Source organism: Ceratotherium simum, chromosome 27 (assembly GCF_057802395.1).
Source record: "Ceratotherium simum simum isolate JZ-2026a chromosome 27, ASM5780239v1, whole genome shotgun sequence".
In the NCBI taxonomy this organism is placed as follows: Eukaryota; Metazoa; Chordata; class Mammalia; order Perissodactyla; family Rhinocerotidae; genus Ceratotherium; species Ceratotherium simum.
In genome coordinates, this window is record NC_141926.1 from 11,898,315 (window position 1) to 11,925,727 (window position 27,413).

Sequence of the window (27,413 nt, forward strand, 5' to 3'; positions counted from 1 at the left end):
TCAGCAAGGAAAAGCGAGCTTCTCCTCAAAGACACAGGCGAAGGGACACGGGCAAAGAGATCGTGAAGTGCAGGAGTGAACTTAAGAAGAGTACCTTTCAGTGACTCATTTTGGACCAAATGAAAAGAAAACCGCAGAACAATTTTAGGTGTGCAATTTTGGATCAAATGAAAAGAAAAATGCAAAGATTTTAAGCGTGCATCCCGGTACTCAAAGAAAATCCACTATATGCCTGTAAATTTCCCTTCTGACAAATACTGCTAAAATGTTGTGAATGCACTAAGTATTAGTTTAACGTTCAGAAATAAAATTTTTACTTTCATTTCATATTGTAGCCCACCAGGGATTTAAAAAATTCCTACTGAAATTATGTTTATTTATATATTTAACCAACCTTATGATAAAACAGAAATTTCCTGGAAACAATAAAAATAGGGGCCAAAATCTCTTCACATTAATACTAAGTAAAAAGTCTACGGCAATGTCTCTGTATGATTGTATACAAACATATATTTTATATAGTTCTAACCAACACGGAGACTAAATTCTTCTCGCATTTCATTAGTTCAGAGACATTTCCATATTTTTGCGGAAGCCTCATTACTAGCAGCAGGGTAATATTCCATTTCATTAAAAATGCTATTTCTTGACCTGGTATTGCATCAATTAACTTATGATAAGGTAGAGGAATAGTCTATCCAAATAAAGAATGCATAAGGCTTAAAAAAAACTTGGATTGAGTACACTCTTCTCATTAGCTACCCAAATCATAAATTTTAATTTCAGTTTTGCCTGATTAAAAAGGAATATCTCTCAATACCTCTTGCCTTGTTTAAATTCCAACTGAAGTGTTTACAGTATAAACACTTTTACTTCTTCTGAAGTAAAACCTTGTGAAATAAAAGATTGTCTTCTGTCCAAAAAGGGGAAAGGCCACCTAACAAGAAGGTAACAGGAAAATAACAAAACCCATTTTGTTTGACTTTGGTATGTCAAGATCAAATTGTAGACTGCTTGAATGGCCACATTCATTTCACTGTAATTTCAAATTACCCAAAAGATTAAAAAGAAAGATGAAGGAGTGGCAAAAATATTTCTTTTTTATTAGGGGAGCTCAACTTGTCCCATATATGTTACCTCATCACTCTAAATCAGGGGTCAGCAAACCAGGGCCTGTGGGCCAAATTCATTGGCTCACTACCTGTTTTTGCAAATTAAGTTTTATTGGAACACAGCCAGCTCATGCATTTACATATTGTCTATGGCTGCTTTCATGCTCAAGACAGAGCTGTAATTACAGCAGAGACTGTATGGCCCATAAAGCCTAAACTATTTACTATCTGGCTGACCTCTGCTCTATATCCTAAGGGGTTGAAGGAAGCTGGCAAGGCCTCAACCCATTCACCCTAACATGCACCACAAACAAACCCATGAGCCTGGATCACTGAGGTACAGACAGTGAACTCCCCGTGGGACGGGTCATCAGGTAGACAACAGGGCACCAATCTAACTGAACAACATTAGCCTGGCTGTTCAAATCAACACAGGATTCAGAGGTGATTCTACAAATTCACCATTCCATCCACCAAGCTCCTAATCTCCTAATCAACCCAAGTTGCCAACTTCAACTTTCTTCATTTGGTGAAACCTATAGATCTATTAAAAGAAAATTCTTAGACTTCAGGAAAAAGAAAGTTCTGCTCAATCCAGCACAATGTTCAATTTGTGAAAACATATGGTCTACGGGAAGCAAATCATGTTGCTGCTGCAATTCTCATTTACGAGGTCTTTGAACCATATAATTCGAACTATTCTAAGGGAGGCTGTGTGTGCTTCTTATGGGCTTCTCCCACCCCATCTGAATGCAACTCCCAACGACTTTCCTCCAATCCACCATATGTTAATGAAACACAATTTTGCAAGGCACAGACTGGGGGGGCTGAAAACGTTCACTTGAAAAAAATACTGAAAAGAAACTGAATGAATATGAATGGGAACTAGGAAAACTGGACTCCAGTCCCAGCTCATTCACTGACGAGTGATACAATCCTGGATGAATTATTAAAATTTATCAATTTTAAACTTGTGTCTGTTTCCTCACATACTAAAACAGCGGTTCTCAACAAATTTTCTGTCTCGACAAGCTTCACATGAACAACACTTATTTCGCAATCCTCAAAATATGCTGGGAGTATACAAAGTTTGAAGAAAATGTCTTTTCTTTCCAGGCTCCTCATTCTGATATCCTCATCACCAAAAAGTGCCCCACCCACCCCAGGAACTCATTATGTCCTTCCCGTTTCCTTCTACACAGCACTTGAGGCATCTATTAAGATTCTTTCATCACTACAATGTAAGCTCAGAAGAGCAAGGACTTTTGTCTATCTTGAACACAACTGTATTCTCAAAGCCTAAAACAGTCTATATCATGGAGGAGGCACTAGAAATGGTTGTCAAATAAATTAATATACCAATTGTACCTCCCTAAGAGGGTCTCTTGCTTACTTACTCCCATTTTTTCAAGGAATTCTAAGTTTCCTCATATCTCCATTACAACTTGAAGCCACTTTTCATATACAACATAGCTCGCTATCAGGGTAGTGACTGTAATACTGAAGCAAAATTACAATTCTAGTGTTTTTCTGTTTATTTCACGTAGTGCCAAAATGCTGTTGTTAACACTTATATTGTAGTTTAAAAGAATCCAGAATTCATCTAGTAGAAGGGAAACTAAATATTTCATGTATTTGAAAAATATCAAGTTCAAATACATGTACAAATACAAACGTTAAACTTAGACTGTTATTTGCTGGTAAAATAAAAGTACTATCCAAAAAATTTACACTAAACAACACTTTAAAAAATCCATCCTAGACAAAATTAAAACCAATTTTTGATCTTATATCTAATGAAAGCACTGGTGTTCAGACTACAAAAGACTTAGGGAAAACCCAACAGCTAACTTCAAAGTTTGGAGGGCTACTATGCAATGTTTTATTTTGATTGGACCCTGAGGGTTAGTCTGGAATCAAAGGTAAAAATTACAGAGAAACAGAGCCTTGATGTGTAAAGAAGAACACACCTCTAAAATTACAGCTATCTGAAAGTGAAATGGGCTATCTTGCGAAGCCCTGACCTTCCCATAAGTAGAAGTGCACAGATCTAGGAAAACTATTCGATCAGTCTTTGCACTGGATGGGAGGTTGGACTTGCTAACTTCTAAAGCCCCTGCCAAGAGTATACTATTCTGGCACCATTCGGAAGGACATTCTGAAGTGAAATGGCTTTTTAAAAAATCTACAGTAGCATGGTGGTGAAGAATACATTGAGCACTAGTAAAATTTGGTGCTGGTGCCTGGATTTATATGAAGACACCAGCTGTTTTACCCACTACTGCTTTTGTAAGGATCCCCTGTAAGGGTCCCTAAGAAGCCCAAGATCACTTTTTGAAAACTGCAGTTCTAAACAGTCTAATGGGCAAAGTTTCTAATAATAAAGACGAGAGCAGAGAGACAGGAAAAATAAAAGGAAGGACATCTCTACCGCCCCCAAAATAAAATCCCCATCCAGAAAGGTTATTCAAACTAAGAAGTCATGAGAGTACCATAAACAGCACCATTTGGTCAATGACCAATGTTTAATCTAATTAAACATATTTTCATTCCAGAAGAGAAGCTTGTCAACAAAATTATCTGGTAAATTAGACTCTCTGGTAAAAACAGTTTCAAGCCAGAGGCCGTTGCGTGCACCCAGCTATCACAACACCCTTACAGTCGACCAGAAAATCATCATCACACACAACTCACAACATTTAACGGCGTGTGGCATCTACCTATACCTCACCGTTCTCACTTTACAAAGAGTTGTGCAACTCCCAGGAGCACGGAGACTTAAGGAAGGCGGAGGCGAGTCAGAAAACTCTCAAAATCTGTGGAAAAGTAAACGTAAAAAAACCTTTGCCATTCTTTGCAGCATCTGGATTTCGGGGTTTATCTCTTTAAAAATTTTTCCTTGAAATTTACATTTTCAAATAGAATGTCCCTGGCAATTCTGCATTGAGATTCTCACAGCAATTTGAAAAAGAAAATCTGTGAGCAACTTTCAACAGCAGAACAGGCTCCAAGAGAAGTCCTGTCAGTAGCAGACCTTGGAAGAGCGGAATGGATAACTACCTACTTCAAAATGTGTGAAGTGCCAGCCCTGCCTAATGACATCTACAAAGCCCAACTCTGAAAATGATTCCACGAGAAGTGTTTTATCAAACATTTTTATGACTCAAGAGAACCCCTTTGCGCCATAATTTGTTGAATCAAGAGCTACAGTCCTCCAGGACTGAGGATTAAAAATTATGAAGCACAGAAGCTATTTTTAAAATTAGTATAAAATTCAGTAAGGACAAGTCTAGAACACTAAAAACAGTAGAGGTACATGAACACATGCTCAAACATGATTATACTTCCCTATATGGATTATTATACACTGTATAACTTATAGGTAAGTGACTAGAATAACTTTTATAGGCTTTTCAAAGGTCAAAGATAGAAAATGCTTTTGAGAACTTAACTGCTCTACAACTTGGCCATGAGTCATATTTAATAAACCATCTACAACAAATATGGAATAACTACTGAACAAAGCTTTCAACAGTGGGGGAGAGGACAAGAGAAGAGATGGGAACCAAGAAACAATAAGTGTACTAGGTAAGTAACAAATATTGTAACGTAGTGAAAAACTGTTTCTTTTTATAAACCACTGTTGTGTGCTCTTCAAAAACAAAAATATCTCAAATTTTAAAAATAATGTTAGATTAAATACTGTACATTCACAGTTCAGACATATCAAGTGGTCATTTAACTGTTAAAGCTATAGAGCCCTAACAGTTGCTGAAGTGTGTATTAAGCGAAAAGCACTCATGAATATGATATTTAATTCACATGATCATCTTTATGAGAAATAGTTATGGCAGGGGCCACCTAGAAATCTTTATTGGGGAACAATTTTAAAATAATTTTAATAGCACAAATCAGTTGTAAAAGAAGAGGTATACACATCCATGTCTGGAAATGGAGTGAGAGCAAACTGAATGATCTCTTACGAGCATACCCAATTCTGTGGGTATCAGAAATATAGGCTGAGACTTATGAAATTGCCACTTGGGAGGATCAAGAACAGTCAAATATCAACCATTTTTTAAGGCTCAACCTAATACTTATCTGGACACATTCCTCTCCAAGTGTCTTCCTCAGGACAAGTATTTCCAAGTTGTTCACTGTGAAATCCACTCCAAAAGGGCAGCCACAGGGATGTGAAACACAAAGTCCCTGCCCTTTAAAAGTCTGCGATGTAGATATGAAGACAGACACATGTAAGTCACTAATAAAAGGGAGGTTGAAACACAAGCAAGATTGACACAAAAAGCAACAATTCTACAAGAGCTGACAAGGAGCAACGAACGACTTCTGACTGGTGGGTTGGAGAGGGCGGACTTCAGCCAGACCCTGACAGCTGAATGCCCCTTCAAGAGATGGAGAGAGGGTCAGGGAGAGTGCTCTCAGAGCAGGTCTGGACTGAGAGTACGACAGAAGGACAGGAAGAAGGCTCTGATGCAATTTATATTTGGGGTAGAATCAATGTGGGCACTGTGTCTGGTATAGGTTGAAGCCATTGCTTTTTTCCACTCATGGCCCTTTTTTGCCTAGAATATTAAGATTTCAGTTTCTTCAAACACTCAGCTACGCTGTTGGTAAAAATATAAACTTCCTGGAGGGCAATCTGGCAATATATATTGGTTTGAAATATGTACACCTTAAATCTCTCAGCCACATATAGGAATTTACTCTAAGAAAACTGCCACATCCATGCACAAGGATTTAGCTATGAAAATACTTACCACAAAGTTATTAGGATAGTGAATAAATGGAAATGCAGTTGTCCATTAACAGGAGACTGGTTCAACAAATTATTTTCAGTGATTGAATAAGTATTATGCAGCCTTTAAAACACGGGATGTTGATCCTTATATACTGACATGAAAATATTTTAATAATAAAGAAAAAAATCAGCATGTAGGGTAAATCCATTTTTTCAAAAGAAAAAAAGTACGTATGCACAGATACATGGAAAAAAGTCTGGATGAACATACATAAAAATTTTATTAGTTTTCCCTAATGGGAGGAGTATTCCATTTTCTTTTTTTCCACACTTTGCTTTATTATGTTTTTGTTTTGTTTTTTGTTTTTACAATGAGCAATGAAAAGGTGTTTGACAAACTTCTTTTTGGGCAAATTCGATTTTATTTTGTCTTAAGAAGAATTTCTTCCCCTAAGTCTATGCCAACTGCTATCTAACTATAGATGCCATAATCTGTGACATCTGTGTTAAAGCCCTAAGTCTATGCCTCAACATTTAGAAATCATTCACTGACTCTACATCCATATAGGTTTTTAATAATATAATGATCAGAGAGGTATAGATGGACAGCTTTCAGTAGTTACTGAAAGAGCCTTGCAAGCTGTACTTCCAGCATCATGAGCTGTTACAACTGGTTGCTCTGTATCTTGTGAATCAGAGGAAAAACTGCAATCTACAAGTCAGGAACCCAGAGATCACTGGTCCTAGAATCAGAGCAGACCAAAGAGATGTGATGGGACAGATAATGTCAAGTCTGTCGCTGAGAACACCAATGAAACCAAGGTGATAAGAAAAAGAAGAGGAGCATCCCCATTCTACGGCCATGCAGCCAGGATTGAGATTCTTGAAACCTGGGAAATCTAACATGAAAATGATTCTTTGGGGTATGTGATGAAAATAAAAAGGACCCAGGGAAGAAGGGAGGAAAAAAAAAATCACAGGAGCAAGAGTCCCAAGACTGCTGAGGTCAGCCCAGATTAATCTGTGCCAATAACAAAGTGCAAATAATGAAGCAGAGAGTCAGGTTCATAATACATGGCTGAATTTACAAATGTCAAGGCAGTAGGATGACCAGTGAAGTAACTTCAGCTGCAAGGTAGGCAGAATGCCTTCAAGTCATACACTGGACTTACCGTAAATGCAGTGGGTGTCCAAGGGACCCCTTCAGCTAGCCCACGCTGAGACATCAATACCAGCATTGGTATCAAAAGGCTATAAACAAATTTAAAGAACTAACCCACAGAGCAAGAAGGAAGTCATGATTACATGAGATCCAACTTGGAATGAATTTACTAGTTGTCAGTTACTTACGTGCCTAGGTTAACAGTAAATGTGTGTAGTTCAACCGTAACGCAATTTTGTATCTTAATTAATCCACTTGTTCCCAAGGTCTCAAGTCAAAGAATATCATTCAGATGTCATCTAAGGCCAAATCTGGGGGCTCCCTTGCACATAACCAACCATTCCTTTCATGATTTGGGTAAGTCAAGGGAAAAAGGGAGAATCCCCACGGCATTCTTCCACAGTACATGGAATCTCCTGGGGAGCTTTCAAAAGGCGATGCCCATGTCTCACCCTCAGATATTTCCATTCAATTGGTCTGGGGACTCAAAAATCTTCGGCATCAGGATTTTTTTTAAAGCTCCGCACATGTGGACAAAGGAGAGAACCACATTTTAGCAGGAAGTTGGCTAGCTTCTCATCACCCCTCAAAGATGAATGATTCTGGCTGAAATGCAGTTTATAAAGGATTTTCAGCAATTATCTCCTCCAACTCTAATATAGAGAACATAAAAGCTCCACCTTCCTCACAGTGATAATGGAGCCCTCCCTGAATGTGAAATGGAGAAATGATAACCCCAATAGCTGACTACCTGTGGTTAATACTACTTCGACAGCTGGAAACAATGCCACAATTAAGGTACCCATGCTTGCTATTCTGAGGACATTCCAAAATCTACAATCCTTTTACTGGGAGATTTCCATTTCTATCCTCCCCATCCTCCCTCCAGATGCACTTACAGATGAATAAAAGATGGGAAATAGGGAGACTGGCAGGAGTCCTGGTTACTATGGCAGCAAGTAAATGAAATGCCAAAGCTCACGAAACTGATAGTGAGAGCACAGATCAGGTAGACATCATCGAGCTGTCCCTGTCTTGTTGATTGCTCTCCTTCATGCACAATTCAGTTTCCTGCCTTCGCCTTGTATTTCAACCTCTACAGAGAGTAGAAGGGAGACAGCACTGGAATGACAGGGAGACTGGGGGAGGTAAGAATCAGCAAAGCATTTTGATACCAGAGACAATGGCGTTATAAGAAAATTCTATTTAGATTCTGTGAATCTTCCAAGTGTCAGTGCATGGGTTTAGCAAAAGTATCAGTTAGTTGACTGGTTTAAGAGAGATTTTTAAAAATGTGCATTGATACAATCAGAAACTTGGGCTTTGGCAAGAGAGTCAGATTTGTATACCTTGCTGAAGAACAGACCAAAAGTGTGTCCACCAACCAGGCCACTGCAGTGGTGGTTAATTTAAGTGATGGGAGGCAGGTACTTAAGGGATTGCACTACTCTGAAGAGTAGGGAAGAGAAAGGGTATAAAAAGCACAGAGGAATTAAAAGAATAAAAACATTCTTCAAGATTTGGCTACTTCCTAGAAGTGTGCCTTCCCTCCATAATCCCACGTGTATCTCTCTCATTCCACATACAGCCATCCCTCGGTACCCTTGGGGGATTGCATCCAGGACCACCGTGGATACCAAAATCCACAGATGCTCAAGTCCCTTAGTCGGCTTCTTAGTTGGATGTGGAACCCATGGATATGGATGGCCGACTGTACACCCTGCAAGTGTAATTATTTAAGTGCACCCCCATTCCTAACTAAGCCTCTTCAAGGTTGCTTCTTACTCATCTTCACTAGACGCTGGGGTTGTAAAGAAACTGGCACACAGGATGTGTTCAATAAATATTTGATGAATACATAAGTCAAAGAATAAATGGAGAGATGAGAGATGAAAGTTACTAACTATACTTAATTCAACAAGAAAGGATTAAACCAAGTCATAAAATTCACGGGGAAATAAGATCTTCATGACAAAGAGGAAAACAGCACCATTTCTTTTTCTTTTTTTGAAAAGAGAGATGCACAATAAAGCTCCCGTTAGGCAAAAACAGAAATGCCGTCAAGGAACTAGGAATAAACATGTGAAAGATGGAAACAAAAACAAAGATACAGAGACTCATAAAGATGCCTCCAAACTTCTCAAGATTTTTGATTCTAAAGAATCAAAAAACAAATGGACGTTCTACTCTTAGAGTGTACAGGGAATATTACAACAACAAAACCCAGACCCTGAAAAGCTACAAAAACTTCTGGAAACTGAGTCAGCCAGCCTCACATAAAGAAAACAGGGTTTTACAGAGAATTTGCCATAGGGTATGACAATGAAATTTCAAATGAGAACGGGAAGGAGAGTAAAACCCAAGGGAATGGCAGTTCTCATCCCTACCGTCTAACATCAGCAGTGTCTACCCTGGAGTACTTGTTCAACTTGGAGGCCACATATGAAAAGGGACATCAACTGCCTCCAAGTTGTCCAGAAAAAAAACAAAAGACCGAGATGGTAAAGCGTCTGAAATTCGTGTCCTGTGCTGCACACGCCAGAGAATGGAGAAAGTTAAGTCTGATTTTGATACTTAAGAAAGCGGGTATTTTTCTTCAAATACTTAAAGGGAAGAAAAGATAACACTTCAGACTCAAAACATGGACTACTGAATTAAAGTCAGAGGTAGATTTGAGAAAACTCTTTAAAATCAGAACTCTGCAAGTGAAATGAACATTCTGGGAGGGGAGACTGATAAAGTCCTAGTTCTTGTGGGTGGTGGTTACACAGGCATCTGCTTCACAATTGCAGTGGATTCTCATTATTTGTGGAATCCATATATGCCGATTCACCTACAAATCAGCTAAAATTTGTTTATAACCCCAACATCAACATTTCCATCACTTTTATAGTCATTTGCAGACATGTACATGCACCGAGTGGTGGAAAATTTGAGTCACCCAATACACACATTTCCAGCTGAAGTCCAACAACACCCCTCTCTGCTTTCTTGTTTCAGCTCTCCTACTATAAACAAGTGTCCTTTTCACGGTCTATGTAGTGCCATGTTTTTTGCATTTTTTTGCTCTTTGGTGGTGATTTTGCTGTTTAAAACAGCCCAAGTGTAATGCTGAAGCGCTGTCTAGTGTTCCTAAGTGCAAGAAGGATGTGACGTGCCTTACGGAGAAAAATACATGTATTAGATAAGCTTCATTCCAGCACGAGTTAAGGTGCTGTTGGCCTTGAGCTCAACGTTTACGAGTCAAAAATATATATTAAATATGACGTCTTGAAACAGAAACACACATAAAACAAGGTTATGTATTGATCAGTTGACAAGTGTGGTGACCAGCCAGAGCCTCACAGGAACCTAACCATGTATTTTCCCAAGGGGCGGTGACTCAGTATTCACTAACTCAGTGTTAGAGATAACTTTATAGAACACAACTACCACAAATAACAATAATCAACCATATTCACTAAACTGTACATCTGCTCATGTTTCATGGACTAAGTATTGTATGTTAAATTTCACAATAAAAATGTTTTGATGGATGGGATTCACGCATTGTACAGAAGAATCAAACATACAGCTTCTAAGTCCCCTTCAAAACGTGAACAATCATTAGTTTTGCACTCAAAGAGACAAGAAGAATTTTAAAACAACTTTGCTTCTGGTCGTCAACGTGTTCTTTTAGGATATGGCAGAAATGGGCAATAGGCTCTGAAATTTCAACCTTCAAATACTAAGTGAAGCGTGGATAGGAGGACTTCCCAGTAAGTTGGGAGATTCAACACAAGTATCTGATTATGCTGTCTCCTGAAAACCTACCAGAACTATTGTAAAGGGATTTTTTTTTTAAGTACAACTCTGAAGAATGAGGGAGAAAAGAAGGGAAAACATCAATAAAATTTTGGAAGAAAGAAAGCAGATGGAGAGGGGCTGGCCCAGTGGCATAGTGGTTAAGTTTGCCTGCTCTGCTTCAAGGGCCTGGGTTCGGAGGTTTGGATCCCAGGCACAGACCCACACCACCCAGCCAGTCATGCTATGGTGGCGTCCCACATACAAAACAAAGGAAGACTGGCACAGATGTTAGCTCAGGGCCAACTTTCCTCAAGCAAAAAGAGAAAGATTGGTGACAAATGTTAGCTCAGGGTCAATCTTCCTCACCAAAAAAAAGATAAAAGAAAGCAGATGGGAGAAACGCAGCAATGGGGAAAACTAAGTCAACCATATTTACACTGTAGAATTCCTCAAAGGATCTGAGAGTTGGCCACACGGAGTACCTCTGAAAGTGGGGGCAAAGTAGGAGACTAAAATAAAGTAAGTTGGTCCAAAGTTTAAGGTGTATTTGGATCCCCACATGCATGTTTGGAGATTTATTCTCAGGAGTGGATAAAACAGAAGGAAGTCTCTGGACTGAAGGACACAGGCACAGCTGTAAGTGAGGGTATCATACAAAAAAAGACACTTAGAAAAAAATGCACACTGAATGCTGAGACCCCTGTGCTCTTTCCCCACTTAGCTTCCAGAATAATGGCCCTTTTATCCTTCAATCAAAAACTCTTAAGAATCTTCTTTGGGGAATCTGACCTGTTCTAAAGATATTGCAGGAGTCATCCAACAAACAGGAAGGCCATGAAGGCCAGACAAAAGCTGACAAGCTCCATCCACCCATTCAGAGCATTTTTAGGCCACCCTATTAAATAAGCAGACCCAAAGATCAGCACACATTTGCAAACGCCTTTAACGTGAGAGACCAACACAAACAGAAAAACTGGAGTAAACAAGGCAGGAGGAGAAAACTTCAGCATCTTCAGAGATGAGAAGATACAGCATCCATGAAACAAGAACAAGAGGCTATAAAAAAAGGAACAAAGAAGCACTTAAAAACTAAAAACCTGGTCCAACAAAAGGGTTGGAAGACAAAGTTTAGAAATACTCCTAGAAAGAGCAAAAAGACAAAGAGGTGAAAATTAAAAGACAAAAGACCGTTTGAAACCAACTGGATCAGTCCAGAAGGTATGAGAGCTGAACAAAAAGGGGTTCCAAAGAGGAGAACAGAGAGGAGAACCACTGTCCCAGAACTGAAGGACAGTGAGCTCCCAAATTCAAAGAGCCCACGGAGGGCCAGTACAATGCAAGAAAAGCTTTCATCAAGGCACTTAATTGTGAAATTTCAGAACACAGGGGCTAGAGGCTAGAAAAAAATGGTCTTATGCTTACAAATTTTTGAAGGAAAATACTTTCCAATCTAGAATTCTATATTCAGCCAAACTTTCAAACAACTATGAGAAGAACAAAGACACTTTTAGACATGCAAAAACTTTTTTTAATTCTCAGAAACTAAACTGTAGGATTGAAAAAAATGAGTAAATGTGTCATTACCAGATTTCTTGCTGTTGGAAAAGGGAAATACAAACACAGAATGGAAGAAGGCTAAAAAGAAACCTCTGGTGCTGGTTCAGAATTGGAGGCGTCAATAGACGTGTACATCAATTTCCTAGCCCTGTATACTGAAAAGGGCCCAGAAGTAATGACTGTTTACTCCTGTAAGAATGAGTACACCCCGTCCTTGGTTTCTAAATACCCTTCCCTACTGAATGCCTGACCCTGACTGGGGCAGGAAAATACAAGATGAGCCTGAAACACCTTGCTGTGCTGGAAAATAAGGAAGTACTCAAAAAATGATGGCAACATGTCACAAAGGGCACAAAAATTAGCCTGGAGGGTGTCCTGCTAGCTAAACTTGGAAACATTTGAGTAAAATAACAACAGTAACGGATTATAACTCACTAAATAAAATAATCCATGAGTTCAAACTGATAAATAAATGGGGAAAACGGGGAGCTCTTGATTTCGGTATAGCCAAAAAAAGTTAGAAAAACCACTGTTTTACATCATACCTTACTCAGGCAAGAATTATCAATGGATGCTAAAACCAGGGGTTCAAGTTTGATGAGGAATAACTTATTTACATAGTCTCCAATATCTTCCCATAAATTACTTATTACCAAAGGGAAAAACAGTAACCTCACAGAGCAGAAACCTGGTTACATCACCTTAACCAAGTATCAAAACTAATGTCAACAGTAATGGGACAACACATCATCACATGCCTCCCAACGTGAAGCTCTGAGGACATACTCTTGCTTACATTGTATTCTTGCCAAAAACGCATAGTGTGAATCTAATCATGAGGAAACAGATAAATCCAAATTGAGGAGGGACCTTCACAAAATGACTGGCCTCTAAACTTCAAAAATGTCAATACCATGAAAGACAAAGAAAAGATGAGGAACTGTTCCAGATCAAAGGAGACAGACATAAAAGCTAAATGCAATGGACTGGCTTCTGAACTAAAAAAAAGAAAGCTGCTATAAAAGGAAAAGAAAGCTGCTATAAAAGGACATTATTGGGGCCAGCCCCGTGGCTTAGCGGTTAAGTGCGCACGCTCCGCTGCTGGTGGCCCGGGTTCGGATCCTGGGCGCGCACGAACACACCACGTCTCCAGCCATGCTGAGGCCGCATCCCACATACAGCAACTAGAAGGATGTGCAGCTATGACATACAACTACCTACTGGGGTTTTGGGGGAAAAAAATAAAATTTAAAAAAAAGGACATTATTGGAATGGCAACATTTGAATAAAAAGGTTAGATTAAAATATTGTATCACTGTTACTTTCCAGATTTTGATAATTATAGTGTGAGTATATGAGTGATTGTCCTTGTCTTAGGAAATAAACCCCTAAGTGCTTAGGGGGAAGGGAATGATGTCTGCAACTTACGCTCGAGTGGTTCAGAAAAGCGTGTATGATGAGAGAGAATGACAACACAAATGTGGCAAAATGTTAACTACTGGTGAATTTGGATGAAGATGATTCCTGGGTTCTTCATATTGTTCTTACAACTCTCCTGTAATTTGAAATTATTTCAAATTAGAAGTGAAAAAACTAAGAATATTTTGATTTACTCAATGACTGACTTACATATAACTCAACTCTCAGTCAACACCTTACTAAGGTAAAGAACAGCAGTAACTGACAGGGGGACTCGGGATCCACTCAGGAGCCAAGAGGAAAGAAACTGAGGCATAACCTCTTCAACTCTGAGACAGAGATCACTGTACATTTTTGAGGAGAGACGTGTTCATACTGAAAATACTCAGTCGCAGAAATGTAAATTTTTCATTTTATTCAAAGTTGGTACAGAAGTGCTAACATTTCCATAAAATAATTACTATACTTCAGTTACAGGACAAAATACCACAGAAAAGAATATACTTTGCAAGAAATGTAGTTCATCTTAAGTTTCCAAATACTTTTGAAGGCTAATGCAGCAGCTGGCAAAATAACACACAGTACACAAAGAACAGTGTATTTTACAAGTCAGTAATGAAAACTGACAGCTCTTTAGCAGATTTGCTTCATTTTTTTAAACAATAACACTTTTAAAAACACATTAAACCAAGATCATACATGTCTATAATTTTAAAAATCAGATTGTATATCGTAGGTTAGAATAGTCAAGTTAGAATTGTCATGTATGGTTAACAATCCTAAATCTACAATTTCAATTATACTCCTCTCAATATGAAAGTAACTTGGTTTATACCAAATTCTACTTTCTGCTTGCAACTAAAACATTGTACAATGAGACAGACCCAATTAGTCAAACTTTAAAAAAAAAAAAAAAAAGCTATGGACAATGAAGGGTACACTGTAAATCAGTTTACAATTCAAAAAAGTCACCAATAATAACTCAACAACTTCATTTATAATCACATTTGGTCTACAATGCATAACTGACGAAATGATACATGTACACAATATACACCCCCAGTGCACAGACTGGTCTCTTACAGAGAATCTGAACAAAGCATAAAAGGCAGGATACTGGTGACAACATTTTTCAATGTAGACATCTTTTAAAAATGCATTAATACTTACATATCAAAATTACTAGATAAAAGCAGCAGTACTCTGCTGACATTTGGCTTAAAAATAAAGAAATGAATGAAGCAATTTCACAGGATATTAGAAAAGGAATTGGTTTTCTTCTTGAAGAAGACTACTAACTTTTGCACAGCAACTATTTTTGATATCCACCTTATCAAAAAAAAAGAAAAAGCACTGAGAAGCGTAATATAGTTCATAGGCGATTGCCAACATAGGTCTGGGCAACAGAAAACAGATGTCCAAGCAAAGAATGGGTAAATCCCTGCTCTATTTCTGAACTCGGTTGGCAATCTATAAACTGAAGCAACATTGGTGGGAGAAAGCGGGGGAACAGATTCCATACCATCGTCTGACACTAATGTAATATGCCATTATTAAAAAAAATAAAGCTTTTGCATTTTAACCACCCCACAGAAAAGTCCATGAGCAAGACTTGATCTGTTTGCCACTCAAAAGTTAGAGATCTCACAGTGAAATTAGAAAATTCTAATTATACATTTACACCGCTAGAACTTTCACCTAGACTAATTAAAGCAATTTTCCATGGAATTATAAATGAAAGATATTCTGCCAAAGGAATCTTCAAAAGAATTCTTTAAGTTCTTACAAACTATTTTAAATTTAAAAACAACACTTAAAAGTACAGAACACATACTACATTCATGCACCGCATAACGACATTTCGGTCAACAACAGACCACATACACAATGGTGGTCCCATAAGCTTAGTACCATACAGCCTAGGCGTGTAGTAGACTATCCCATCTAGGTTTGTGCAAGCATACTCTACGATGTTTGCACAATGACGCATTTTTCAGAACGTATCCCTGTCGTTAAGCGACGCATGACTGTATACAGGTCTAACAGGTTATAAGTGCTTTGTCTTATCACATACTGCTAAGCCAGAGATGTTCCTCAAATCTCTCCTTTTTCCTACATTTCTGGCACTCCTCTCCCCTCATCCCCCAAAAGCTCGTGGTTTTACAAAATAATGCTGTAGGTACACACCCAGTTACTTTTTGCTAGAGGGGGAAATCCCTCCCTCAAAGTGTTCAGGTTAACTCTCCTAAAACATGTCACATTAGTCTACACCAGCTTTACTCTTCCTTCCATGTACAAGAGTTGACCAAGTCTTTCCCTAAGAAGATAAATATACAAAACAGAGGCGAGTGGAAACAAAGGTAGTCACTTCTCTCCCATTCTGAGAGCTGTATCCTTTGACATATGGGCAAAATCGAAGCCAAAGATGTTATTTATTCATTCTTGATAAACAGGGACTATTCCGGTGAAGAAAGTGACGGGTAAGATAACGGCAATGCCAAGTGGAAGAAAACACATGATTTTCCTCTTTTACACACACATTCACAGATTTCATCTCATCTAGTCTCGAAGTGGGTAATGGGACAAGCAGAAGAATCCTTTAGACTCGTACAACCACTGTGAAAGCAAAGTAGTTCATTTGGCAGATTTGTCTCAGAATTAGTTAGATGCCCAGAACACTTGGATCAAATTCTGCTCTATTAAAATGAAGTGCAGTCAAGCATATGAAAAAATAAAGATAACTTCATCTCTTATATACAAACTTACACAAAGATTAAAGACAAGTAGTATTTGCCCTGCTAAAATGTGAAATTTCTCCATGTTTTTAGAGTACTATCGATGGGAAGTAAAATTTCCTAAAGATTTAAGATTAAAAAAAAACTAACTCCAACTGCTCTACAGCTTAAACCAGAAGTTTGTCAAGCTGTTCCACCCACCAAACACGTAGAACTCTGTCCCTGTCTCTTTAGCTCCAAATTGTAGGAAACAGCCCACAGACCCCATTTTAGCTAGTAACCCCCAAATATAATTGCAGCATTCTTGACATTTGTATTCTCTCCCTCTGCCAAAGTAGCACAAACTTATTCAGATTATTACATTGAATCGCTTATCACTTAGGATTCATAACTTAGATACCTCATCGTCTAGGGCTTTTATGGTCCTCATCCCAACAACTCCCGAGAGAAACACCTGGTGGGCTTTATGACTGGCAGTTGTGGGCTACTGAGAATACTGTCAGTCTTGTGCTTTCTACATGTGGAGATAACACACACGTATGAACATGATTTTGTGCTTTCTATGGACCTTTACTTTAAGCTTTTTCCCTATCATGGAATGTGAACTGTTGTCACATATATGTTCTCAGATATGCCTACCAAACCTACACTGGAAAAACAATAAAGTTAAAATATACTCAGAATTAATAAGTAACCTTATATTTTTAATTAAGGATATAAAAGAAACAAATACAGATGAATAAATAACATTTAAGCTGCAACATGAATTAGAGCTACCTGTTTTCCTGGAACCTAAATAAAGGTTGCATACAAAGTATGTAAATATAAATGTTTTCTTTGTATTTCCTTCGCTAGTTATAACAAAATTTAAAAAGACGAATTGTAACAAATAAGAATTTTCAATCAAGAAAGGGAAGGGTGTAAACTAGCAGAGTCAATATTGGCAACCAGAAGGCACTAATCAAAACACACAAACTTCAGGAGCTGATTATATATTATGGAATACCCTATATATTGGCCTTTGCCAATTTGGGATTTCAATAACAGCAATAGCTTAATTTCAGTTTCCAACTATTATAACAAAAAAGTGAGTGAGTTACTAAGGAACATTCCACTTACGGATATACTAAAAAATTATCCAGACCGGTTTGTCCAGAGGCAATAAAAAAAAAAGTAAACACTCCTTTATCCAGCAACACTAGGGTACAAGGTGAATTTACCAAGATAAATATAAGTCTCCAATAAGGTTGTGGTTATCTACTGTCAACTTGTGCTTCCCTTACTGATAGACTTCTCTGCAGTTTACAGTCTTGACCTGGGGATGGGGGGGGCTTCATTATCATAGACAACAATTACCATATAGTGCTTTTCTGAGCTGAGGAGAACAAAGCCATTGCTCCTCACTGAGAAGAATCTGAGACCACTGTGCTCTGTCTTGACTTGCTCTTCAGTTGCTTACTTATTCTAGCATCCCTCTCGTCAAACATGCTATGGATCCAGGTAACCAAATCAAACTTAAAAGCTGTTACATAAAGTAAAGTTACTGGTGTTAAGTCAACAGCCTCATATTATGGTCCTCTCCTAAAAACTAAAGTATATGAAATTATTAACGATACAGAAACATCAAACTTTTTGTTTATTTCTGAGTAGAAGAATATATGCCAATGGTTAAGGCTGTTACCAGATAAACTGGGTGCTTAACTAAAACTAAATCCTATCTGTTATAAAGGATTTGAGATGGAAACAGAAACATAAATTCCATCAATTCTCACAACATTCCTTTAAAGGTGAATCAGTAGTTTAAAGCCTTATTCTCAGCACTGGAGAGAGAAGTTAAAAAAAAAAAAAAATTATATGACTATGTGAATAATGGTGTGGGACTCAGTGCTGACAAAGCCTATTAATTATTTTGAACCTTAGCTAAATTCTGTCCTAGGAGTCACAGCAGCTGAATACCTAGTCTTTCAACAGACAGGAGAGTTTGACAAAGAGCACACCAAATTAAGAGCAGTGACCTTAATGGAGAAAAGAGGGTTTGCAGCCCTGAGTTAAGTCAACCAAGTCTAACCAAGTGTAGTAATCAAAAGATTACTTCTTACGTAACCCAGCTTCACACCTAACTAATACAAAAGGGTTTCTCTATATGCCAACTGATTAGTTCCAACTTTTTACCTTTAACTACTACAAGAACAGGGCTTTCTGGCATCAAAACAAAATTCCATTCCTCTCTATATTGTGATATCATCATTTCAAAGGGGCTTGTATGAATTTTAATTATTGCTGCCTCCCTACTTTTTGAAAAAGAAATTTTGAGAAAATACTGATTATTAGTGAACACAAAGTCTGAGAAAATTATTCTTGAGAATTAATAGTTTAAGCTAATAGACTTATGCTACAGACAACTACATTTAATTGTGTGGATCCAAGTCTTCAAAGGTGGAGCAAAGCAGCACTTTTGCCACTGTGGCAATAAGCCTGAAAGTGAATTAAGCTGACAGAAGATCAAAATAGGAATTTGATAAGTAATGAAAGAAAGAACTGGTGAAGAATTAAAGCAACGAGAGGAAAGATAAAGGGAGAGACCAGTCTCTCTGAATGGTAAGTGGGTATACACACAAATAGGAATATAGCCCATTTGTGAAGTCTGCTCAGGCTAATGTCAACATTGAAATGACTTAAGCAATTTAACACCTGGCTAATGAGAAATCTTATGAATACTGAAACCTGAAAGCATTTTTTTCTACTAAAGTATCACTATCAAATATCAGTCATTTTAACTTCAAATATGTTAATAAACTCATATTTTATAATAATTAACATCAAACCAGGGTTTAACAGGCTGGATCTTATTCACTGGTACCCTAATCTATATGGGGAGGGACTTAAAAACTAGCTGACAGCCAAGATGCTTCAAGTCCTAGAATTCAATGACTATGACTCTGTGTCTGCACATCTTAAGCTAATGTTTGTCCTTTACCAACTTGTTAAGTCTGTATCACCCAGGTACTCCTCAGCATTTCACTTAATAGTTTTTCTAACTTCTTAGGAAAATTTTGTCCTGGCAAGTCTCTGCAGTCACATAATTTAATAAGAATGGTCTTTATACATCTCTCAACTCAAACCTGGAGAATAGTGAGGTGTCACTACGAGATATCCATGTGGTCCTTTCCAGCCATCATACATCAGACAAAAATGACACAGAGAAGTAAAGTATAAGGAGAGCAAGTAAGCCAAATACTGCTCAGTGGGAACACTGATGGGTCTAACCTTTTAACAGCTAATATGGCCAGTCTATACAGGACAGTAAAGAATGAGAATAACCCATAGGCTACATTAAATGATATTCAAAGAAAGGGGAAGATCCACGCACCCAGTATAGGAAAGAAAGCAATGGATTGAGAAATGTAGACAGTTAAAAGACTTTAATCACCCTGACAAGATTTTTCAGCACCCCCCACTGGCGCTTAGCCTCAGGTTAGAGAACTGAGTAACAACCTTCCACTGAATTCTTAAAATGTGAAGTTTCACAGAGCAATGGGTCCCTGCTAACTACTCGAGGTGCCATCCCTAAAAGCTATGGCTATGTGACCCTGGCCAGCCTCTTTGTGCAAAAAGACAATGGATCCTTTGAGCCAAGTGAAAAGGAAGCCTTGAGAGATCAGATCTGCTGAATTGAGGCCAAAGGACACAGCACCATGCTACTGCTTGATGCTTCTCTAACCTAAAGATAAGAGTGATAACCTCACCAGGAAAGAATGGCTGGGGAAAAAGACTGGCTTAGCTGTTTCAAAAGCCGCTTACTATCTTGGGGTGGAAGAACAAATTAGGGTCCCACAAAGGAGCCAATAATCATTCTGCATATCACAGTAATAAGCTCTTCTCATCAGATCTTGAGACTAAGATTGTCCAAGAAGACAAAAATTTAAGAACTGGGGATACCATTAACAGCAGATAAGACAGTATTTTTCTCCACCTTTGAAGACTCGTATCCTCACTTCATTCTGACTCTTAGCTAACTATTTTAGTCAATATCACTCAGTCAATTCTGAACCTTAGCCTGACGCAATATAAAAATATATACATGTTAATGTCTAGAGATCAGTGTCATCATTTAGGACCCATTTAGTTAGTGTAAAGTACGAACAGTTTGCTAGCTTAAGACAGACCATGTATCATTCCATGAATAGTCATTTTAATGAAATATAGACTGAAGAATGGTCCGCTGAAATGAAGCTGCAATCAGCAACTCACACACTTATTCAAGCACATTATCTATTACTGGGAAGCAATAAGAAGGGCAAGCTTCAGGGACTTCAGTCTAAATAAAGTGATGTTTATACTGGCAAGAATAAACAATCCTAATGGATATGCTAAAGTCATTCCTTATTTACAGACACTAGTACTCTAAACTTGACCTACTGCTATGTACACACAAACAGACACAAGATGATGTATTTTATGTACTGTACTAAGACAACAGCAGAGAGAAGGTAGGGGGACCCTAATACTCCTAAACTGTTAGGACTCAACATTAAATAAAGAGGGAAAAAAATCCACATAAACACCACCTATTCATTGATGCTGTAAATACAGGGATTAAGAAGGCTGCCCAGCCAATATGTCAATCCTCACTGCTGAGTTACACAGCAATGTGTTCAGAATCAAAGAAAATTTTAATTCATCCAACTTAATGCCAATTTGAAAAATCTGAGATCCTATTATTTCCCCAAATTCCAAATGGTTGTCTCAAAGAACAACAGTTCCTTTGAAAAAAAATGACGACAAACCATGAGTCCAGATTTAGACACCCAGTTTTCTGTTCTTCCCAACAGACTGTAACCTTGGACATGTCACAGTCTCAGCCTCCATATAAGAAAAGGATGGTCCCTACTTATTTGGCCCCTGCTTATAAACCTTAAGAATGAAATTGAGAAAAAAATTCTACAAGGCACTCTAAGCTCTCAGAAATCATGCTATTCATACATGAATTATTTTTTGATCTATAGACTCAGTCAGTCAGAAAGCCCCCTGGAGACGGGAAGACATTATGCTACCTGATAATTTCTAAAATCAACTTTGGACTAATCAAGTCCATCATAATGAAACTAGTTTATAGAATACAAAAAATTTAAAGTCATTAGGACTGAGTTTTGATTCAAAATCTATAAAAGTATCTAAAAAAGTAATAATTTTCCCTAAAGAATACAAGCTTAATAAAATCATGCAATTTAAAAAGTATCAGAGATTACAGAAAAGTCAAAGAAAGTAGATACACAATTAGTTTCCTTCATCTGTCATGGAGGAAAAAGGACAGTGCTGAGCACACACAGACACAGAACTACATAATCTGTAAGAGCTTTTCTCTACCATCTTTTGTACCATGTCCTCACAGATGGGAATCACAGCCTGTGAAAAATGATTCCCATCCATAAAGGTTGCAACTGGGTACCAAGCCATGTCAAAACAGAAGAAGGTCCTACAATTACACAAGTCCTGTAATATCCTCCACAAGACACACTACTAAACCCAGAAGCTCTTATTCATGGCACCTCTTGAACATGCTATCAATTCTACAGACAGACTATACTGACAATCTACCAATGGCAAAGCATGCACTCTTCAGTTTTCTGCTACTGATGGCCAGTTTACATTGAAACATCCTCATGCTCTAAATCACTGTAACTTTTTAAACAAAAATGTAGGGGCCATGTACAGATGGCAAGTCTTTTGAAAAAAAGTAAATCAGGAAAAAAAACTTATCAAGGATACAATATCATTTCAGAATTAAATTTTCCGTTTAAAAACTCAACCTCAAAATATCACGATCTAATCAAGGAGGGCAACCCAACACAAAGGCAGTGTCAATTTTTCTTCAAATTTCTGGACATATCATCCGGCTAATAAAGAATGTTACCAAATGACAAGAACAAAGCTAGAGAATTAGTGGAATATGAGTAATCACCTGTTTAGCTTAAGTTGACTGAACACTGCCTGGGGGCTGCTAATTCCCAAACTATATAAACAAGCTTAATTTGGTCAATAAATTCGGGGATCTTCAGCAATGTTTACTTCACTTTCTCCCCCATAATCAATTTAACAATACAATCATGACATATAAGTTTATAAAGACAGACTTGGTGGTCATTTGAGTATGGTTCACTTAAACTTCAGTCAAAGTAGGAAAAAAGAAAAGAAAAAGAATTGGAACAAACTTTTTCTCAACATTCCATATATTGGTGGTTCAAGAACAGCTACAGGAAAACATTCTTCTTCCTTTCTTTTGGTAATCAGAATCCAAAGGCTCATGCTAATGAAACTAACCTGGTAAACTAACTAACTTGTCCTGAAACAAGTACCCCACAAGCACATTAGTTCAATTTTCAGTACATAACTAATTACACAATGTGCACAAATTCATTTTTTAATGGTAGTAGGGATTACAGAGACAGAGAGAAAACTTTAAAATGAGCAAGTCTTCTACTTCAGGTTAAGGTCTACCAAGATTTGGCAGTGCAGACAGTATACCTTATTTGTAGTATCTTAGCATATATTCTGCTCTAAGTGTTCTATGAGAATAATTGGTCTCTCCTTACTTTGGTATGGAAAATTTTAAACCACATTTGCACAATTCAGTCTGTTAAACAAGTTTTACTGCATTTAGGTTGAAAATTTACTTTCATCCATCTCTGGGAAAATAAAGTCTTTCAAATAGATGATTTTCTGCTAAGTAAAATTTGGCTAAAACCTACAGCGTAAACAATGCCTGAGAGATGCAAGTTACATAAGTTTTTTTTCCAAAGACCAGTATTTTCTTAAGTTAACGTCTCATCATATCCTTTAAAGTTCATAAGGAGAAATAAACAAACATGAAAATTCCAAGTGAACACACAGCAAAAAGTCCAATATTTAGTATTAGTTTAACTTGTGGAGGCTCTTCCAACATTTGTAAACAAACAGCCTCCTCCTCCATCAGGTCTCTGAGACTCCTCTTGCTGAGGCTCTTACTTTTAAAGCCACAGAACCAATCTATGAACTTCCAGTACCGGCTTCCATCCTCTGTTTCTTTCTTTCTCTCTTTCTCACCCATGAGAGCTGCTTGCCCATTGGAATAAGCATCTACTGGTGTTTCTGCCTCTGAATGACCTAAGGAAGCCACTGGGTTGCCCTCCTCTCTGCAGGTCACCAACAGATTAACATCTTCCGGCTGAAGACCCTTAATGCTATCTTCAGATTTCCCATTGGGAATGATGCGGTTGATGGACTCACTATTCTCATTGCATCTCAGAATGCTCTTTTCTTGCATCTTGTACGGTTCGTCTTTTGGGGAGCAGCTCTCCTTCACTACCAGGCTCTTCTTAGACCAAAAGGTGGTGGTACGAATCTGTTCCTTCGTGGGAGGTGGTGTGAGAAGGCTAACAATGACAGTAATGAGTCCTGTGACCCAAAACAATGCTGTGGCCACATACATGTAATGGATGTCTTTGATGAAGCCTGGCCTGTTATCAGGTTGGTCACATTCTGGGGCACGGTAGGCAAAGGCCAGTATCAAACGGACTGCTCCAAGAACAAAGCCAGCCATTCCACCATAGAAAGCCCCTTGTTCATTGCAGCGCTTCCAGAAAATTGACAGGAGGAACAGAGCTGCAACTGGGGGTGTCAGGTAATCTGCTACCTCCTGAATGTAAAGGTACATCTGGCCTCCTTGCATCTCCACGATGATTGGCACCCACGCAATGCTGATCACCACCATAAAAGCCACAAATATCCTCCCCACGATCATGAGTTCCCGGGAGCTTGCACTCTTGCGGATGAGTTTGTATACATCAAGGGTGAATATGGTACTGGCACTGTTAAAGATAGAGTCCAAGTCACTCATCAGAGCTGCAATCATCACTGCCATCATTAAGCCCCGGAGGCCCACGGGAACCAGCTTCATCACCAGGCGTGGGTAAGCAATATTAGAGCACCCAGCTCTGCTTCCACACACTTGCATGCAGTGCTCTGGGTTGATGCAAGCTATATCATCAGCAAACAGTATCCTGGAAATCATTCCTGGGACAACTATAATAAACATTGGCAGAAGCTTTAGGAAGCCAGCCATAAGAGTAGAGCCTTTGGCATGAGCAATGTTTTTAGCCGCTAGGACCCTCTGCACGATGACTTGGTCAGCACACCAGTACCATACTGAAGCTGGGGTCTGCCCAAGAACAAATCCAGGCCACGGAACATCTTCATCTGTTGGATTCCGCAACATTTTCAGTGCATCTTTCTTAGGGTGGACATTACATGAATTTGTGTTGGAAAGGTTGTATGTCAACAAGATGGAAGTGACATTGGGTGAGGCCAACATGTACCTTCTCTTAACTTCCTCAAACCCGCCAATCTCCATCATGCTAATAATCATAAGCGTGAGTGCCCCAACGATCATGAGCAGAGCCTGTAGAGTGTCTGTGTAGATCACTGCAACAAGGCCTCCGGTGACAGTCAGTAAAGCAGTCATGCCAATGAGCAGGATAACAGACACATAAAGGTTCCAACCCAAAGACTCCTGGATAAAGAGGGCACCCGAATACAGATCCACTGAGAGCTTGGTGAAGATATAGAGAATCAGAGACAAGGCTGCGAAATAGACCTGAATCCTATGGCCACCAAATCGCTTGGACAAGTATTCAGGCATGGTGTATACCCCTGACCGGATGTAAATCGGGATGAAAACCCATCCCAGAAGTTGCAAAAGCAGTAAGGCATTGAATTCCCACGCGCCCACTGCAAATCCACTTGCAGCTCCAGATCCTGCCAGCCCAATGAAGTGCTCACTCCCAATATTGCTCACAAACAGAGAGGCACCAATCGCTACCCAGGTCATAGAGCGCCCCGCCAGGAAGTATCCACTCACGGTGCTTCTGTTAGATTTCCACATGGCAAAAAAACCAATGCACATGACCAGGATAAAATACAGGGCCACTATGGCAATGTCTGCTGTCTCCAGTACAGCCCTCATTTTGGTAACTTTGTGAATAAAAGTGTCCAATGACAGAAGTGTCCGATTTTTTATTTACTCATTAGTAACCCCAGCCAAGTCTGTAAACCATACGTGCACTGGACTACACAGAGCAACAAAGCAGGTCAAAGTCTTTGTCCTTTGGTTTGCTGTCTTGATGGTGGTGGTTGTGATAAACTTTGAAGGAGACAGTTTAAATTTTCCTCCGCTTCTTAATTGGGATTGAGAACTTAGCTCGTACTCTTAATCCACTCTCCACAAGACCATCAGCATTTACTCAGGTGCTGGAGGAGAAATTCTGAGTTGCAGCTAAGTCTAGTGAAGCCTACTGTACCAACCCTGCAAGGCAGCAAAGACAAAAGACAAAGATTGAATTAGAGGAGGGTCTCACCAGGTGATGAGGAAACTTTCAGTCTAGCAAAACGGCGCAACAAGACATTCTTTATAAAAAGAAAAAAAACTTTTAAAATATATTTTGGTTCCACAGGAAAGAGCAACCTATACTATCACATCTGATAATTAAAGTCAGTGAGAATATTTTTCATTTTGAACTGAGAACAAAAATTCATCAACCTCATAACTAAGTGGCCTAACTTCTCTAGCAACTACAAACTGCCTACCATGACATTGCCCTTTCTTGTCTTACTGTGGTAGTCTCAGACTGGAACAGGTACCAAGATCTTAAAGCACCTTAAAGGGGCAGGGGGGGGACACTAATTATTCACAATAAGGGCACCAAAATGAATCTTCAACTACTACGAAGCCTAAGAGTAATGCACTTTATAGCCAGTTAGGGGCCTGGATGGAACATGCAAGTGGTGTTTACCGGGTGTTACCATCTACCCCCAAACACAAAACCAAATATCGCTTAGTCTGTGCAAATCCATTGTTTTAAAGTTCTCCTAAATTCCTACTACAAATGTACATCTGTGCTAGTTATCATATAGTAACCTAGAAACTGTGAGATGACTCCTGCCCTAAAGGGAAATAAGACATCCCACACAAAAAATCTAGGAACATATAACTTATGAAACAACCTAAAATTTTATTCTTTCCATTCACTAGAAGGAAGACATCGGAAGAATTAAAAAAAGGTTCACAAAGGTAATTTCCGTCCCTTCCTTTTCATCAGGCAATATTTCCAAGAGAATCTGAGAGGATAAAGGCACTGACTCAGGGTTTGATTTTGTTGAATTTTTTTTCCTTTTAATGCTTTCTTGTTGAAGGGTATAGAAAGCAAGGAGAGGAGGGAAAAGGAGAAAAATTTCCTGAAAGACTGAAAAATAATTTGATTATTCTATCTTGCAAACCTCAACAAAACAGACATTTGACAACCGTTAGATAATAAATTATCTTCAATAAGTCAATCAGATATTTTTCAGTCCTAGATTAAGAAAATCACTCTGCAAAACAGACATTTAAATTTACCTAAAATCGAGTTTATGAATTTGATGGTTTTTCTCCTGGAAAAGAGACAAATTCTGAATCTTCGAAGTTAATTATAATTGTAGCTGGAAGATCAATATGAAAAACATTTTGTTATTCAACCTGATGCCTTCCACACGTTAACTTCTAGAGTGATTTCTCCTTTTGTGATAAGGCAACCTCAGAGTGAAGTCTATGCTATGCTTGAGAAAGCAGATACTTTTTGATGAATCTAGGCATTTTCCTTTAAAATTTAGTAGCAAACTTAAGTCCTACAAATGATACTAAAGCCACCTCTTTTCAAAACTGTTTGAAATAGACCATAGTACTAAAAACTAAAAAACACAACTCTCACTGGCAAAGAAAGGAGCTGGAAAACTGTCTACAGACAAATGCCCTACCGAATTAGGTTATTAGGTCTAATTCACAAAGCTGCCTAGGCCTAGACAGAAACATC

General features: G+C 38.5%; 2 protein-coding genes across 2 annotated transcripts in view; both read right to left on the minus strand.

The window, feature by feature from the left end:
- Positions 1-27,413, minus strand: part of MRPS6 (mitochondrial ribosomal protein S6) — a 70,623-nt gene that overhangs the window by 21,015 nt on the left and 22,195 nt on the right. The gene's annotated exons all lie outside the window — the stretch shown is intronic.
- The window catches only part of SLC5A3 (solute carrier family 5 member 3), a 34,933-nt gene continuing 21,715 nt past the window's right edge, over positions 14,196-27,413 (minus strand). The window contains exon 2 of the mRNA XM_087418124.1: positions 14,196-25,870. Coding sequence (XP_087274250.1) covers positions 23,375-25,531 — 2,157 coding nt within the window. The 5' untranslated portion in view covers positions 25,532-25,870 and the 3' untranslated portion in view covers positions 14,196-23,374. The remainder of the gene's footprint in view (positions 25,871-27,413) is intronic.